The 18,564-nt window shown below is 41.4% G+C and overlaps 1 protein-coding gene across 6 annotated transcripts; it reads left to right on the top strand.

The window, feature by feature from the left end:
* Window positions 1-5,512: 5,512 nt before the first annotated feature.
* ZADH2 (zinc binding alcohol dehydrogenase domain containing 2) lies at window positions 5,513-18,040 on the top strand. Of its 6 annotated transcripts, none has more exons than XM_040432234.1 (4): window positions 5,566-5,686; window positions 5,732-5,781; window positions 5,837-6,183; window positions 16,586-18,040. In XM_040432234.1, the coding sequence occupies exons 3-4, from the start codon at window positions 5,924-5,926 to the stop codon at window positions 17,508-17,510; spliced, it is 1,185 nt and encodes a 394-aa protein (XP_040288168.1). In that variant the 5' UTR covers window positions 5,566-5,686; window positions 5,732-5,781; window positions 5,837-5,923; the 3' UTR covers window positions 17,511-18,040. The 6 variants fall into 6 exon arrangements, with proteins under 6 accessions (XP_040288172.1, XP_040288171.1, XP_040288168.1 ...); XM_040432233.1 differs by having other exon boundaries at window positions 5,732-5,784; window positions 5,840-6,183; XM_040432236.1 differs by having other exon boundaries at window positions 5,622-5,686; window positions 5,732-5,767; window positions 5,868-6,183.
* The last annotated feature ends 524 nt before the right edge of the window (window positions 18,041-18,564 follow it).

Raw genomic sequence — 18,564 nt, 5'->3', positions numbered from 1 at the left:
GACGGCTTTGTTTTCATGTCTCCCATGTCTCTTCCTTCAAGACAACCAGGGAGCAGACCCGTGTCAGCGCAGGACCCCCATAGGGGTCTCTTCTATTGTACCACGCTACGGATTAGGGTGCTGCTGTCACACTTTAGGTAGCATTCCCTTTATGCCTTAATATTTCACATTCTCTATGTTATAAAAGTAGTCAGTGTTTATGACGTTTTATGTATAGGACATTGAATAGTCTGTATATATCAGTACAGGGCCGTCCTTAGATCAGCCATAGTGTATATGAGGTGACCCTGATGTTTTATACTCAATCCTTTCAGGGTATGGTATGGCGGTATTATTGACATCAGTACAGGACAGTCCTTATATCAGCTGTATGGTATATGGGGTGACACTGATGTTTTATACCCATTATCCCTTTCAGGGTATGGTATGGCGGTATTATTGACATCAGTACATGACAGTCCTTAGATCAGCCATAGTGTAGATGAGGCAAGAAGGATGTTTTATACTCCTTAGACCTTTAAGGGCATGGTATGGCGGTATTAATGACATCAGTACAGGACAGTCCTTATATCAGCTATACTGTATATGAGGCAATATGGATGTTTTATACTCAATCCTTTAAGAGAATGGTATGGCGGTATTATTGATATCAGTACAGGACAGTCCTTATATCAGCTATATGAGGTGATGCTGATGTTTTATACTCCTTAGCCCTTTCAGGGTATGGTATGGCGGTATTATTGACATCAGTACAGGACAGTCCTTATATCAGCTATACTGTATATGAGGCAATATGGATGTTTTATACTCAATCCTTTAAGAGTATGGTATGGCGGTATTATTGACATCAGTACATGACAGTCCTTATATCAGCTATACTGTATATGAGGTGACCCTGATGTTTTATACTCCTTATCTCTTTATGGGTAAGGTATGGCGGTATTATTGACATCAGTCCTTCTATTAGCTGTATTGTATATGAGGTGATGCTGATGTTTTATACTCCTTAGCCTTTTAAGGGCATGATATGGCGGTATTATTGACATCAGTACAGGACAGTCCTTATATCATCTATACTGTATATGAGGCAATATGGATGTTTTATACTCAATCCTTTATGGGTATGGTATGGCGGTATTAATGACATCAGTACAGGACAGTCCTTATATCAGCTATATGGTATATGAGGTGGCAGTGATGTTTTATACTCCTTATCTCTTTATGGGTAAGGTATGGCGGTATTATTGACAACAGTCCTTCTATTAGCTGTATTGTATATGAGGTGATGCTGATGTTTTATACTCCTTAGCCTTTTAAGGGCATGATATGGCGGTATTATTGACATCAGTACAGGACAGTCCTTATATCATCTATACTGTATATGAGGCAATATGGATGTTTTATACTCAATCCTTTATGGGTATGGTATGGCGGTATTAATGACATCAGTACAGGACAGTCCTTATATCAGCTATATGGTATATGAGGTGGCAGTGATGTTTTATACTCCTTATCTCTTTATGGGTAAGGTATGGCGGTATTATTGACATCAGTCCTTCTATTAGCTGTATTGTATATGAGGTGATGCTGATGTTTTATACTCCTTAGCCTTTTAAGGGCATGATATGGCGGTATTATTGACATCAGTACAGGACAGTCCTTATATCATCTATACTGTATATGAGGCAATATGGATGTTTTATACTCAATCCTTTATGGGTATGGTATGGCGGTATTAATGACATCAGTACAGGACAGTCCTTATATCAGCTATATGGTATATGAGGTGGCAGTGATGTTTTATACTCCTTATCTCTTTATGGGTAAGGTATGGCGGTATTATTGACAACAGTCCTTCTATTAGCTGTATTGTATATGAGGTAAGGCTGATGTTTTATACTCCTTATCCCTTTAAGGCTATAGGATGGTAGTAGTAATGATATCAGTACAGTCCTTAAATCAGCAATATTGTATGTGAGGTAATGCTGATGTTTTATACTCCTTAACCCTTTCAAGGTATGGTATGGCAGTATTAATGACATTAGTACAGGACATTCCTTATATCAGCTATATGGTATATGAGGTGATACTGATGTTTTATACTCCTTAGGGTACTTTCACACTAGCGTTATTGTTTTCCGGCATTGAGTTCCGTCCTAGGGGCTCAATACCGGAAAAGAACTGATCAGTTTTATCCCCATGCATTCTGAATGGAGAGCAATCCGTTCAGGATGCATCAGGATGTCTTCAGTTCAGTCACTGAACGGCGTTTTGGACGGAGGAAATACCGCAGTATGCTACGGTATTATCTCCATCCAAAATTCCGGATCAGTTTCATTTACATTGAAATGTATTAGTGCCGGATCCGACATTAAAAATACTGCAATGCCGGATCCATCATTCCGGTCTGCGCATGTACAGACCGGTAAAAATGTGGAAAAAAAAAATGAAACGGATCCGTTTGTCCGTATGACAAACGGAGAGATGGATCCTTTCTTGCAATGCATTTGTGAGACGGATCCTCACCCGGATCCGTCTACAAATGCTGTCCGTTTGCATGCAGATTGCCGGCGACGAAACTGCTTGCCGGATCACTCTGCCGCAAGTGTGAAAGTAGCCTTATCCCTTTAAGGGCATGGTATGACGGTATTAATGACATCAGTACATGACAGTCCTTATATCAGCTGTATTGTATATTAGGTTATGCTGATGTTTTATACTCCTTAACCCTTTCAGAGTATGGCAGTATTAATCAAATCAGTACATGACAGTACTTACATCAGCTATACTGTATATGAGATGGCAGTGATGTTTTATACTCCTTATCCCTTTAAGGGTATGGTATGGCAGTATTAATGACAATAGTACAGGACAGTCCTTAAATCAGCTATACTGTATACTGCAGTGATGGCGAACCTTTTAGAGACCGAGTGCCCAAACTGCAACCCAAAACCCACTTATTTATCGCAAAGTGCCAACACGGTAATTCACCCTGAATACTACAGTCCAGTATAGTGTATCTTCCATGTACTTTATCATTTAGCTATAATACCCTGCCTACATTCAGTGGACTGCCTGTGCTGTCCATAGTGCGTCCTGCGCTGATGAATGGCAGGAAAAGTCTAAGCCATATTGGTACACCATAGACTTTCTCCAGGGTGCGGGTGCCCACAGAGAGGGCTCTGAGTGCCGCCTCTGGCACCCGTGCCATAGGTTCGCCACCACTGGTATACTGTATATAGGGTGACACAGATGTTTTACACTCCTTAACCCTTTAAGAGAATGGTATGGCGGTATTATTGATATCAGTACAGGACAGTCCTTATATCAGCTATATGAGGTGATGCTGATGTTTTATACTCCTTAGCCCTTTCAGGGTATGGTATGGCGGTATTATTGACATCATTACAGGACAGTCCTTATATCAGCTATATGGTATATGAGATGACTCTGATGTTTTATACTCCTTAGCCCTTTCAGGGTATGGTATGGCGGTATTATTGACATCAGTACAGGACAGTCCTTATTTCAGCTGTATGGTATATGGGGTGACCCTGATGTTTTATACTCCTTAGCCCTTTCAGGGTATGGTATGGCGGTATTATTGACATCAGTACAGGACAGTCCTTATATCAGCTATATGAGGTGATGCTGATGTTTTATACTCCTTATCCCTTTCAGGGTATGGTATGGCGGTATTATTGACATCAGTACAGAACAGTCCTTATATCAGCTATACTGTATATGAGGTGACTCTGATGTTTTATACTCCTTAGCCCTTTCAGGGTATGGTATGGCGGTATTATTGACATCAGTACAGGACAGTCCTTATATCAGCTATATGAGGTGACCCTGATGTTTTATACTGCTTATCCCTTTAAGGGTATGGTATGGCGGTATTATTGACATTAGTACAGGACAGTCCATATATCAGCTATAGTGTATATGAGGTGACCCTGGTGTTTTATACTGCTTATCCCTTTCAGGGTATGGTATGGCGGTATTATTGACATCAGTACAGGACAGTCCTTATATCAGCTATACTGTATATGAGGTGACCCTGATGTTTTATACTCCTTAGCCCTTTCAGGGTATGGTATGGCGGTATTATTGACATCAGTACAGGACAGTCCTTATATCAGCTATACTGTATATGAGGTGACCCTGATGTTTTATACTCCTTAGCCCTTTCAGGGTATGGTATGGCGGTATTATTGACATCAGTACAGGACAGTCCTTATATCAGCTATATGAGGTGACCCTGATGTTTTATACTGCTTATCCCTTTAAGGGTATGGTATGGCGGTATTATTGACATTAGTACAGGACAGTCCATATATCAGCTATAGTGTATATGAGGTGACCCTGGTGTTTTATACTGCTTATCCCTTTCAGGGTATGGTATGGCGGTATTATTGACATCAGTACAGGACAGTCCTTATATCAGCTATATGAGGTGATGCTGATGTTTTATACTCCTTATCCCTTTCAGGGTATGGTATGGCGGTATTATTGACATCAGTACAGGACAGTCCTTATATCAGCTATATGGTATATGAGGTGACCCTGATGTTTTATACTGCTTATCCCTTGGGTTTTCTGCAGCATGTGAACCTGAGCTTCTTCTGTTCCCCAGCCTGATCCCCGTGTATAGAAGAATTCATGGGAAGTAATTAGCTATTGGTATTCCAGCCTAATTGCTCATCGCTGGAAGGAGCTGATTTCTGCTGGTTCCTCTCCCTGGAAAGTGTTGACAGTGATCTAAAGGTCACATGTTATGCTGGGGAAGGCAGCGTGGTGGTGGTGAAACAGTTAATGCAGCCAGGCAAAGCCTTCGGGTCACGTGACCGCGCCGAGCCCAGCGAGGAAGGGGTTACTGCCGGAGCTGTCCCACACAGACACGTGCAGCCTTCCTCTACCAATGGGCCCCACAGCGGAGGCCGCTTTGATGTAGAGAGGCTTCCCCCAGCAGCTGGCCGTATCACCTTCACATGGGAGGAGGAGGGACTTACCGGGGGGCAAACCCTGTCCTGACCGGGGCATGCAACCATTAACTACTTCATGTCCATCTCTGACGAAAGGCAACGCCCCCTCCCCACAAACAAACTGCACGTTTCCACCACAGACAAGAGACCCTTTCAGGCTCCATTGTTGGCACCGTGTTCCCTACATGCCAGGGGTTAATGGGTACAATCCGCGCTGAGAAGTTTGCCGCGCGGTTCTTTCTCTGGGCCATTTGCTTGGTATTGGGCGAGGAAATAAACAACTGCCCATTCAGATTAGTGAAGGAAGTGCGATTACGGCTGTAGGATCTGCAGTGGGAGGTTTGGAGCCGGAGCCCAACTTTCTTCCTGTTTCAGTTTAGTGACGGTGCAGGGGAAGAAGATCCGCTCCGGGGGGTTTGGCGGCTGGGGCTTTTTTTTTTTGCTCTCCACTTTCCTTCGTAGGAAAGAAAAGGGTGGGAGGGACGCGGCAACAGCAAGGCTGTGTCAGGTCTGCGCTCGGAGACCCGCCTAATTATTTGTTTCGATTGCATAGTGCTTCCCCCTAGCCTGTGCAGCAGCAGCCGGAGCCGGCCTGCAACAGGGGTAGAGTGCAGCAGCAGCCGGGGTGCCGGAGCCGGCCTGCAACAGGGGTAGAGTACCGGAGCCGGCCTGCAACAGGGGTAGAGTGCAGCAGCAGCCGGGTGCTCCAGGGGTAGAGTGCCGGAGCCGGGGTGCTCCAGGGGTAGAGTGCCGGAGCCGGCCTGCAACAGGGGTAGAGTGCAGCCGGAGCCGGGGTGCTCCAGGGGTAGAGTGCAGCAGCCGGAGCCGGCCTGCAACAGGGGTAGAGTGCAGCGGGAGCCGGCCTGCTCCAAGGGGCAAAGTGCAGCAGCCGGGGTGCCGGAGACGACCTGCTCCAGGGGCAAAGTGCAGCCACAGGCATGAGCTTTCTGCGTGTCAGAGCAGTGCTGGCTCAAGGCTGGCACCGCAAACCAACCTGGCCACCCATCTGTGCCGCTCGGCCCATTGTGGACATGTCTTACTCCCACCACTTTGTGGATTTTCATGGCTCTTCTATCCCCACCTTTATGAAAAAGCTGGTGGTCACTCAGCTGAGCCCTGACTTCAAAAAGGCAGTTACTTTAATGCCCAATGTGCCAGTGCCAGTTCCAGGGGATGGAGAGCTCCTCGTCAGGAACCGGTAAGCAATGTATTCCTGTATTCCACCTATACCTGGGCAGCAGCAGACTGCGGCCTATTGATGCAGTTCAGCAGGCCTCTGCACTACAATCCCCATCCTGCACTGTTTACAGCGTGGCACGTGTGTCCACAGTAGAAAAGTTTCACCTCCCCTGTTTTGTTTCTATCCCTCACAGGCCAGCTTCATTCTTTTCCTTCCTGTGATCCCAAAATAAGTTGGACCCGCCGCCATCTGGCGACTGTTAATTTTATTTTACCATCATTCTTTTCAGCACCCTGCCAGGTTCCGCCTTGTACAGACGAACGCCCTGACACTTCTGTCTAGCTGCCAGATGACAAGGCACTTTTTCTTACCTGGCATGCAGGAATAGTATATTTAGTGGGAGGGGTGTGATGCAGATATGGAGTGGCCGGACTGATAACCCAACGTCCCTCCCAGTATCGTGAAGAGTGAGGGGTCCTCAGGGCCCACCTGCCGCTCATGTTCTCAGGATTTCCTTAGTATTGAGCAGCTGATATAATTGGTGTCCATCCATCAGGATTTACCTCAGGTATTCATTCTGTGGGAGAGTTGGGGAACCCTGCAGTGGGTGATCCCCCTCAGGGTGCCTGTAACCTGTGCCCTCGCCCAGTTGTTTCTCTGACCGTCGCCTTCCTTACCCCTAAGAGACGCATCCTACAGGCAGGAAGGCAGAAGTAACCCAAGCATTTCAATGTCTTAGGTGTTTATTATTATCAGTGGATTTTCTGGCTCATTGTGATTTATTAAAAGCTATGTACTATAAAATATCTTGCATTTTTAAAACGTTAACCCTTTGCTACTAGGCGTCGGAGCCAAGCTAGGTTTTTCGAATCCACAATAACATGTGTGAATGAGGGGTAAAGAGAGACCTACAGGTTAAGGTCTTCCTCATTAGCACTGACCTTAAACGTCCTATATGTGTTACTGATGCAATAACAATGGGAGCTAATGTTCACACACGTCTTGTTTGTTAGTTTCTGAGGTAATTTTTTTTTTCCATAGCAAATGGGAATATTTTCATCCATCCTTATACTTGCATGGTCCCAGGGAGGACAGTTTTATAGTTTTAAGACCCATACACCACCCAAAGGAAGAAAAAAAATACTAAAATATCTGGACCGTCCTCACAATTAACTGTTTAATCTCAGTGCCAACTTTTTGCCTCCAGTTTATCCGTCGTTTGTGATTGTACATAAGGGTTCCACGATAAAACAGTATCTTAGCAAAACTTAAAAAAATGTGTGTAGAAAAAAATATATAATATACACAATAAAATTATATATATATATATATATATAATTTTACACTTTACATATTAATCTATAACAAGGACCCCCTGAGGAAAAAAAAGGGTGTGGCATAGCTTTGCCGCCTTTTCTACATGACATAGAAGCACCTTGGGTAAGTCGCCATTTTCTTACAAGATAGTGATCCTAAGCTAACCTCCCGACTGGTCCCTCTGAATACAGGATGCCCTGAATTCTTCTTCTTGTCCTCTTTCACGTTTTTCTCATTTCAATTAGTATAAAACATTTTTTGGAACAAATTTGAATGCTTTAACGCTGATAATATTTTCTCTAACAATCACTTGTATGGGAGACCTATTTTTATACGTTTTTTTGGTATTGGCATTGAAGATAAAAGTTGCTTTTATAAATTATTTTTGTTTTAAAATATTTCACATCCATAATCGGGTTTCATACCTTGTTGATCATTTCCACTCTTTTTTTCATATATACCTTTTTTTTTTTTTTTATATATACACACACAATTTTATTTCAAGGTCTCTCTCTAAGCAAACAATTGCTGAGACGAATGTGGGTAACCTGTACTATCAGATCTACTACACTTAGATGTTGGCATAGACCGATATAAATAATCCTGGTGGACAAACAACACCACCTCCTCCATGTCCGTTCACAATATAATTGCCTTAAAAATAATTTCACCATAAAGACCAGAGATTCGGAATGAAATTTAAGTGATTACATAATTACGCAGTTTAACGACTTTCATAGGCTTGCTGATTTTCCTTCAAAATGTGCGAGCAATTGTAATTAACTGTGCACATATTACTAGTACCAATTAATATATATATATTTTTTTCATTGTGCCAGTTTTAGAATTGACTGTCATTTTAGAAATGTTTACAATTATGAAGGAAACGTACGGTAAATTTATTAAAAACGCGTACATTAGATAGAAAGGAAAGTTGCCTTTATTACAAAGTGCGGCTTAATGACCGCCTACAGATATGTTTTTCACCTCTTAAATGGACACAATAAATGTACAGTTTTACGCTACATGCACACGACCGTATGTGTTTTGCGCTCCGCAAATTGCCATTTAAAAAAAAAATATTTTTATATATATATTTTTTTTCGGATCCATTGTAACAATGCCTAAAATGGACAAGAATAGGACATGTTCTATTTTTTTGCGGGGCTACGGAACGGACATGCGGATAGCAGGCGGTGGGCTGTCCGCATCTTTTGCGGACCCATTGAAATGAATGGGTCCGCATCCTATCCGCAAAAAAAACCTGGAAAGGACACGGAAACAAACAACGTTCGTGTGCATGTACCCTTATACAAACGCCAAATGATCACACGTTTTAGGCAGTAATTTAGCAGGATGGTAAGTACTGAGAGGGATGGATCATATGTTTGATACAAATCTATGCCACTCGTGGGTATTCTGAAGCATTTCCTCCACAATGACTACACTAATAGAAGCATTCCTTCTCGAGGGGGTCAGCCGGCATTTTAACACATGGTTGTATTCATTATTTTGATCCTGCCTTGTTAGATGTCCCATAACCCCTTGGAAGTATGGAAGGAGAGAGCTGAGGGAGTTTGTGATAGTTGCCTAGTTGAAAGCCATACCTGGAGGCAACCTCAAGAACGTGACCTCTTATCGGCTGATGGCTACCTGAAGTTATTCCTGTCCACTTTCAATGAGCTTCATGTTGCCTATGCTAATACCATGCTTTTCACCCATGAAGGAGAGGAATTTCTTGCCCATAACTTTCCTGTGATGAAGACAGGTCTTGATTGTTTTTGGCCTCGGTACATGTATTCGGATGTTGTATGTACCAACTCTTCGCTCTCCCTTCCAAGTCTACATATATTCAATTTGATTCGGATCTGCTTTGTTTAGACACGAAGAAAAGAACAGATTCTGACAGTGGAAGTCGTTTTGTGCTTTCTAGATCTGCGTGAAAAGTGCTAGCTCTGTAACCTAGAACCCCCCCCCCTCCTCTGTTACCTTCCTGATTTTATCGCTCACAATTGCTTTTAATAAATGTAATTTGCTGCCGACTATTCATTCGGTTTAATGCATGGTTTCTATTATTATACACTTTTTTTTTTTTTTTTTTTCTTCTTCCAGTTTTGGTTATGTAAATCCCAGAAATTAAATTAACCTTTCTTTTAGTGACCTATCATTGTCGAGGAAGGTGCAAACAAAAGTTGGGCATACCGGGCTGTGATTTATTACTATTTCCCAGCAATTAACCCCTTTTACAGTGGAAGGTGCCTGCAGCTTGTTTGCTGACACTTCAAACACTATGTGGGTTAATCTGCTGTGCCCCTACGTCTCCCCCCTCCACCAGCTTCCTTAGCCCCCCGCCCCCTTTCTCTGGGTGGAATGGGAGTGTTCCCTCTGGTCACTCAGTCCCGGGTGTGTCTGTATACTATATATAGAGTATCAGGCCAGCTTGAAATACAACCCTGTAGAGGGTTAATAGTTATGGATGCATCTCCCTGTAGTCGCATTATTTAGCATATGATAGCACATGTATAGTAGAATTCTATCTTGATGGTTGCAACCAAATATTTGGATCCTGTGTATTTGACCATAATCGTTCATCCTTTTTATTTGTTTAGCACCAACATATTCCATAGCGCTGTATTCACCCCTAGTAGCCCAGAATTACTCACTATTTGCGTTATGTAATATGTAAGAATGAATCCATTACCAGGGGTGCACCTAACCTTTCTGCTGCCTGAGGTAAAAGTTGAAATGGCGACCCCCCCCACACACACACACATATTTCGGAACCTAACCCCTTTACCACAATGAAAATGCTCAATGCCCATGCCCCTTCTGGTGCTGCCTGAGGCGATCGCCTCACCTGGCCTCATTGGTGGTGCACCGCTGTTCATTACTATCATCTATAGTATACATACATACATACATTCCAGAAGGATCTGCTGTTTTTGCATTAACCCATAAATAATGATTCTTTTAAGTCAATCACATCCATAACCCAAAATTTTACTAAGTTTTTCAAAGATTGGACTGCAGAGTCTATTATTTTCTAATGTCTCTTTGGATTTGGTTGGATTCATCAGTGCAGTTACATCTCTTTTTTTAGTTTATCATTTGTGTTGGTAAAACATTATGTTCCATTTAAGTAGAGGAGTAACTTGTGAAAATGTACTGTCAATGCCCCTAAGTCCAAAACGGATATGTACCATGTTAGGGGATTTGGTGCACCCTCTTAGGGCTGGCCACACGGTCAGGTTCCCTAAGCCAAAACCAGTGAATTCAAAAAGTCGTGTCTGTTTTTTTTTTATACTTTCTCTTCTTTTATGATCCACTCCTGGTTTTGGCTTCCAAATCCGCATCAGGAAACCAGACCATGTGGCGTACCTTTTTATATGCTTTACAAGAGCATACATAGGGAACTGATACAGATTTGTTAAAATGGCCACCCGCGGTCAGTGCCATTGGGCTACTGCATTATGGTGCTGTACCTTATTTGCGTAGCATACCCATTCTTCCATACATTAATGTCTTGGTGGCGCACCACAATGTAGGGTAGATTTTCTGATTCTCCTCCTAATCTGTGAGGCCCATCGAAAATACAGGAACGTCAAATCCAACAAATTCTAGACACTTTTGGAAATATGTAATATTCTGTGAGACCTGAAATAAATATCTTCTTGGATAATCAAACTACATCATTCTTTTTCATGCCTTAGTGTATATATAGTGAAGACGACGATTGTCTTTTTGCGGTAACTTTCTTAATTCCATTATTATCTAGATTTTACAACATTAATATCAGTTTCCCCAATTTAATTTATTGGGAAATTATGCAGTGATCCATTCTCTGCCCCCATATACCCACCTAGCACTGGGTTCACACGGTGCAAAGGGATTTTCCATTCATTTTTCATACATGGATTTTTAGTATAAATATTTTACGGTAGCATATTCTTGGTTTTGTATAATTTTTACTCAGAATTGTTGGACAGGTTCACATCGAACATGCCTATTGCAGTGAAAAAATATATTTAAAATTGTGAACAGGATATGTCAGTCGACAACCTACCTGCACCCCTGACACCTAGACGCCACTGCATTGTGTTTGAATCGACCTATTTATTACACTGATGTTAGGGCAGTGTGAGCATCGATGAATATCATCCCACCCATCAGCGCTCGGATAATACAGGCCGATGCAAACTGAATGTGGGAGGAATGATCGCTACTGCACTTGTTCCTTCCATATTCAGTTCTATTGATCATTCCCCAGGGAGATCGGGCAATTATATAGGCCATTTATTGGGAACTAGCATTCCTATGGCTTGTTCTTGATCATGCCTTTTAATAGATCTTTACAGCCTTGTTCACACAATGCAGTTGCAGTGTTTTTTTTTCTGTTTTATCTTAGTTTTAAACCAAAACTAAATATAGACAGAGCTGGGAGAGTGAACCATTTGGTCACTTAGGCATCTTTACATTGATAGAGAGAGGCCTGCTTTGTAAACTTGAAAAAAAAAAAAAATTTGTGAAATTTTTTACATGGGTGGCGAGTTGCAGGGGATCCTGGCTGATGGCATTCCATGAGTAAGGCCTCTTGCACACAAATGGGGCGCGCCGCAATGCACGAACACTCACCGTGGGGCAGCGGATCAGAGCCATTTACTTTAATGGGTCCGCGATCCGGCCGTTCCGCAAAAAGATAGGACATGTTCTATCTTTTTGCGGAATGGAAGTACAGGACGAAACCCCACTCCGTAGTGGTTCCGTTCCGCATCTCCGGATTTGCGTACCCATTGAAGTGAATGGGTCCGCATCCGTGATGCAGAATGCCCACGGAACGGCGCCCGTGTATTGCGGATCCGCAAATGCGGTCACGGAGCGCACACGTTCGTGTACAATAAGCCTAAGTTTCATGTCTCAGCATTTTAAATCTACAAAGGAGGATGTTTGGGACCCCGGATAAGCCCTTTAATAGATTTGCCCCTTGTTTTTACACCCTGTCAAACTTTTTTTTTCTATTTGGGTAGGGGATCAAATTTACTAATTAAACAGGATGCACAAAATGATGAAGGCTTCTATTTTTTTCCTGCTGAAGAAGAGGATCCAGATGAATCTTGTGTTTGTACAAAAGAAGTCAGCCAACTTGTTTTAAATGTACTTTTTTTTTTTCTTCCAATCTTAAAAAAAACAGTATCTTTCAGATGAATGCAAAAGCCTGGTGTGAACAGGGCTTTATTACAGAAGTCAAATATTAGTTTGCGACTGAAAAGGTGACAAATAATGAGAGTCAGGAACAGCTGCACACCATGCATGTCTTCCCAGATTATTAATTTAATCCACAATGTTCTGAAATGATGGGAATGTCTCCTGCCACACTTTGACCTGATGTTTTAGAGTTGCATCTATTGTAAAGAGGACAAGAACTGTTCTATGAAAGTCAGTATGAATGTGTAGTGAGCTAGCAACATGCTATAAGGGCTCTTTCACACGACCGTATGAATGGGTCCACAACCGATCTGCAATTTTGCAGTGTGCTGTCCACATCCTTTCCGTTCCGCGGCCCTGCAAAAAATATAGTGGACAAGAATAGGCATTTCTATAATGGGCCGCCCTTTCCGGCATCCGTGTTTTACAAATTCGCAGACTGCAAAGCACGGTGCCCGAAGACTACTTATTAGTATTATTAATAGAGATGAACAAAGTTTTCATAAGTTAGATTAGGCTGCTTTGCCGAATTTCACAAAGGAAATTCGCTTTGTGACAAATGACTGGGAACAGCGAATGCACCACCCCCGTCATTGAACCCCTCAGTTGCCGCGTTCATCGCCGATCGCGGCATCTGATATGACCATTGACGGCTGTCAGGGGTTAACCTGTTAAAAAAAAAAATCAATACGCGCCTCATCCATTTGATTGCGAAGAGCTCGCTGTGGCCATCTTGCTTGAAGATCCAGAGCGAAATCTTGCGCTGTGCATGATGACGTCATACGTCACAGTGACCAAGATTTGGCGTGGGACTTTTCGCACAGGAATGATGAGGTGCGTATGATTTTTTAAATTTTTTTTACCGCCATTTTAGGGAAAATTTATTCATTACCAAGAAGCACAAGGAAATTCGGCTTCGCAGCGAATCGAATTTTCCAAGAAGTTTGTGAACTTCGATTCGCTCAACACTAATTATTAATACTATTATTATTATTAGTAGTATAATTGAAACCTACAGAATGAGGGAATGAAGTTGGACTCCGTGTACTATAGTTTGGGTCTGTTGGGCCAAAGTTAGTTGTTTATGTGAAAGGTCAAAAGAAAATGACAAGATGGATGCATGTAATGAGAAAGGCCATAATTAATTTAAAGTATGTGCAATCTTGTAGAGCACACATAATGACCATTGTTCGGAAGAAACTGCAGTAAACCTATATGGAACTATAAATCTATCTTGCCTGGTGTCAAAGGTAAACTGTGCAATTGGTATCAGGAAGCATTCCCATCTCCATTACTCCACTACCATCAATGTCTGAATCGTGCAACATATCTAAACATTTTTGCTGACCAGGAGCATCTCTTCAAGGTCACCGTCTTTCCTGCATCTCAGGATAAAATGGACAAAATGGAACATGACAATCACTTTTGCATAGTTCAATGGTTTACACGGTCCCTTGACCTCATTCCTTTACAGCACCATTGGAATGAGGTATAAAAAGTTCATAGCATATACCCTCTACCGTATAACTTGCAGCCAATGCAATATGTCATAAGTACAAGGGCAACTATCCTTGTGTAATATGGAAGATGAAAAAAGCTCATGCTGCTTTGTAGTGGCTTGTCTACCATATTGGAAAATGAGAGTGTTGGGTAATGGGGTAAACAGTTTGAGGAGTAATGTAAAGTGAATTCATGCAGCCTACGGCAGCGATCGGCACCACCACAACTGTTGTCCAGTACCAACTTGGTGGTTGCAAGAACAGTCAAATGTGCATGCTGGGAGTTTGTTCCACAACAGGTTTGCTGACCTATGATCCTAGGGCAACCACAAATGCCATCTTATGAGCAAATTAAGAGACATAATCCCCCTCCCCCAATCAAAAAAATGGTCTCCAAGAGTATATGGACTTTTCACTTTTAGGGTACTTTCACACTTGCGGCAGAGGATTCCGGCAGTCAGTTCCCATCGCCTGAACTGCCTGGCGGATCCGTCAAAACGCATGCAAACTGATGGCATTTGTCAGATGGATCAGGATCCTGATCCATATGACAAATGCATTGAAATGCCGGATCAGTCTCCGGTGTCATCCGGGAAAAACGGATCCGGCATTTATTTTTTTAACAAGTGTTCCGGAATGTTTGGACAGAGATAAAACCGCAGCATGCTGCAGTATTATCTCCGTCCTGAAAAGTCAAAAAGACTGAACTGAAGACATCCTGATGCATCCTGAACGGATTGCTGTCCATTCAGAATGCATTTGGATAAAACTGATCAGTTCTTTTCCGGTATTTAACCCCTAGAACGGAACTCAATACCTGAAAAGATTAACGCTAGTGTGAAAGTACCCTTAAAAGCAAACAACCAAACAGAAACTGGTCCACTAAAAATTCAGACAAGTATGTCAGCTATGAAAAGACAAACTAAATCCTTTTGGTTACTGTATTTAAAATTATGTTTTCATATCTGATTTATGCATGTTCATGGGAAAGCCATCTTTGGGCCAAAGGCTATCTCATGTATGGTTGGGTTAATACTTGCTTTTATCTAGAACAGGGTTCTCAAACCTGACCAGATATTGTTAATAGAATATAGGACCAAATATTGTTACCTTCCAGTGATGTCTCCTCTGATGTAGATGTTTTCTTTTCTCATCTTCTCCATTTGGACCAGACCGCCTCAACAAATTCTTTGTCTTATCTGGTCCCTGCAGGGTTTGGCACACAGACATCTTAGGTTCTTCACTTTTCCATCACCCCCCCCCCCCCCCGATTCCCCAACATATTCTTCCTGCTGCCCCTAATACTGTGCCCACTCTGCTCCACGATGCCGAAAAATACAATAGTGCCAAGATAACATTGCCATACAAATAGTCCCATCATATAGTAATAGTGCTTCCAGACTGCCCTCAATGGTAATAGTGCCCTGTGTAGTACCATCAAGAGTGCCCCCATTAGTAGCAATGCCCTACTTATTTTGCACAATAATAATGCCCCCACAGTACCCCAGTAGTAATTATGCCACCATGGTGCCCCAGTAGAAATAAGGCCCCCATGGACATCACCATGACTTCCTGCTCCATTCTACTGCCTCATAGATTTCAGGCCATAGGCTTCTTTGACCCGCCATAAACTGTCCCCCGCTACATTGAGGTGAGATGCCAGACCCCTCATCTAGAAGCTGTATTTGGCACACTTTTCCATCTTTGTTTTTAGCATTCCTATCAGGGCAATTTCAAATGGTCAGCCTGTATAAACAAATAAAAATTCCAGACTGCCCAGTCAGATGCCATATTTTTGGCATAGGATAACCCTCGAAGCATGGCGTGCTACATGCTGCACAAAATCAGCTTTATTGACTACATTTTTGAACAAATCATGATTAAATGTGTTGGCCCCCAGTCTTTTCCACTAAGTTCCACCCATGAGCATTGGAAACTCCAAGAAGTCAGAGGATAGCACGTCCTCAAAAATTTGCGATCTGCCTACATCCTAAAACTGGGACATTGGCAGCCTTGATAAATTTCACTCTATATGTTTTACTTTAAAGAACATGGAACTCTCTTTATATTAGAACACTGAACATTGAATGGATTTTGAGTTTAATATACATCTCTTGGGTTGTGAATTGAGATAAAAGGTAATTCAACTAATATGTACAGCACACCATTTTAAGTAAATAAAGCCATTTTTTGGATTCCTTATGGTGGTTAATTGAGATTTATCAGTGACCTCCTGGGATGCAGTTACACATTATTACATGCAGAGATTTGTATTTCATTCTTTTATTATAGCCTTTAACACCAAGCATATTGTAAGAATTTTGTCTACCGGTTATAAAATTATAATAGTGCCTTGAAGATGTAATTGTACTGTTTAACATTTTTTCTTTCCTTGCCCCTAGATACATTGGCATCAATGCATCGGACGTAAACTTTGCATCTGGCCGATATGAAATGTCTGCAAAGCCCCCCTTTGATGTTGGATTTGAAGGAATCGGTGAAGTAGTAGCCCTAGGGCTCAGTGCTAGTAAACATTTTGCAGTTGGGCAACCTGTAGCTTATGTGAAAAGTGGTTCTTTTGCTGAATATACAAATGTACCAGCCGATATAGCTGTTCCTGTTCCAGTAGTAAAACCAGAGCTTTTAACTTTGCTGATCAGTGGCACTACTGCTTACATCAGTCTCAAAGAGTTTGGGTACTTGTCTGAAGGAAAGAAGGTCCTGGTGACTGCTGCTGCTGGTGGAACAGGACAATTTGCCGTACAACTTGCAAAAAATGCCAAATGCTATGTTATTGGGACATGTTCTTCCGAAGAGAAGGCCGGATTCCTGAAGTCTATAGGCTGTGATCTCCCAATCAACTACAAATCTGAAAAAGTGGCTTCAGTTATTAAGAAAAAAATTCCAGAGGGAGTAGATGTTGTATATGAGTCTATTGGAGGGGAAATGTTTGACACATCAGTCAACTGTTTAGCAACAAAGGGTCACCTTATCATAATTGGTTTTATTTCCGGCTATCAGACATCTAGTGGTATTTTGCCCATAAATTCAGGGGCTTTACCTGCAATTTTGCTACGCAAATCTGCAAGTGTTCATGGTTTTTTCTTGACCCATTATATGACGGAATACAAGGAAGCATTAATAGATTTGGTGAAGATGTACCACAGTGGAAAACTGGTGTGTGAGGTAGACAGTGGAGAACAATCACCAGAAGGCAAGTTCATTGGTTTGGAGTCTGTATTCCGGGCTGTAGATTATATGTACACAGGGAAAAACATTGGAAAAATTGTAGTTGAATTACCTCACCTTGTCAACAGCAAGCTGTAAAAACAGAACAATGATATAAATCACTTTAAAAATGTGATTTCTGCCAGGAAATGTCTGAAACATGTCGTTAATGGATGGTGCATTAAAAAAAATTCATATGTAGGTGTTACTAAAATGTTTTCATTCAACAATAAATAGCTTAGTAAATTTTAGGATACCTCATTGATATTGCACGAATTAACCTCCCAAGTGCCTAAATAAAGGGTGAGATTATATAAAAAAAAAATGTGGTAATAAGAAGAAAGAATAATGCATTGTATATGATTTTTTTTGTATGTAGGGGTTATTAAAATGTTTTCATTCAGCAATAAATGGCTTATGAAATTTTAAGATATGAGATTGCACCCGTTAACCTCACAAGAATAATGAATTGTACGTGTATTTTTGCATAGGGGAAAAATTTTTGCTTTGTAATTTTATTTAAAAAAATTTAAATCTTATATTTAATATAGGAATTGATGTTTAGACATGTTTTCATATTTTTGGTATATTTCAGTCCTGTTGTAAAATTAAAACCATATGCAATAATATCAGTGGAGTTTTTGCTTTATTTTAGAGTCACACCTGGCTTCTCTACTTTTCTTTAAAAAAAAGAAAATTATATAAAAAAAAATGTTTCTTCTACCATAAGGTATTTTACAAAAAAAAGGAACTTAAAGGATCCAAAATAAATTTCTACTGCGTGCTGCTTAACAATACTTCAATTGCGGAACTTAACAAGCTGATAATTTTCTTTCAGACATCAAACAATTGCCCAATTACAAGCAAAGCAACAGACATAGACTTTGGTCAAGCTCCAAATTTTTAACTCTTTGTAGACTTGAAGCAGTCTAACGTATGTTTTAGATTTGGGCGCTTAGTTAATATTTTGATAACTTTTTGACCTGTGCTTTATGTACTAGTATTACAAAGCTTGCTAAATATCGTAGCAAAATTCTGAAGCCACCAGTCTACATTTGATCTATTCTGCACTATTTCCTCACTGCAGTCGGCAGTGCTCCGTACACAGGTATAATTTTAGAATTTTGTTTGCCCTTTGTGGTAATAAATGGTT

The sequence above is a fragment of the Bufo bufo genome, chromosome 5, assembly GCF_905171765.1.
Source record: "Bufo bufo chromosome 5, aBufBuf1.1, whole genome shotgun sequence".
NCBI lineage: Eukaryota > Metazoa > Chordata > Amphibia > Anura > Bufonidae > Bufo > Bufo bufo.
This window is presented reverse-complemented; position numbering and strand designations above follow the sequence as displayed.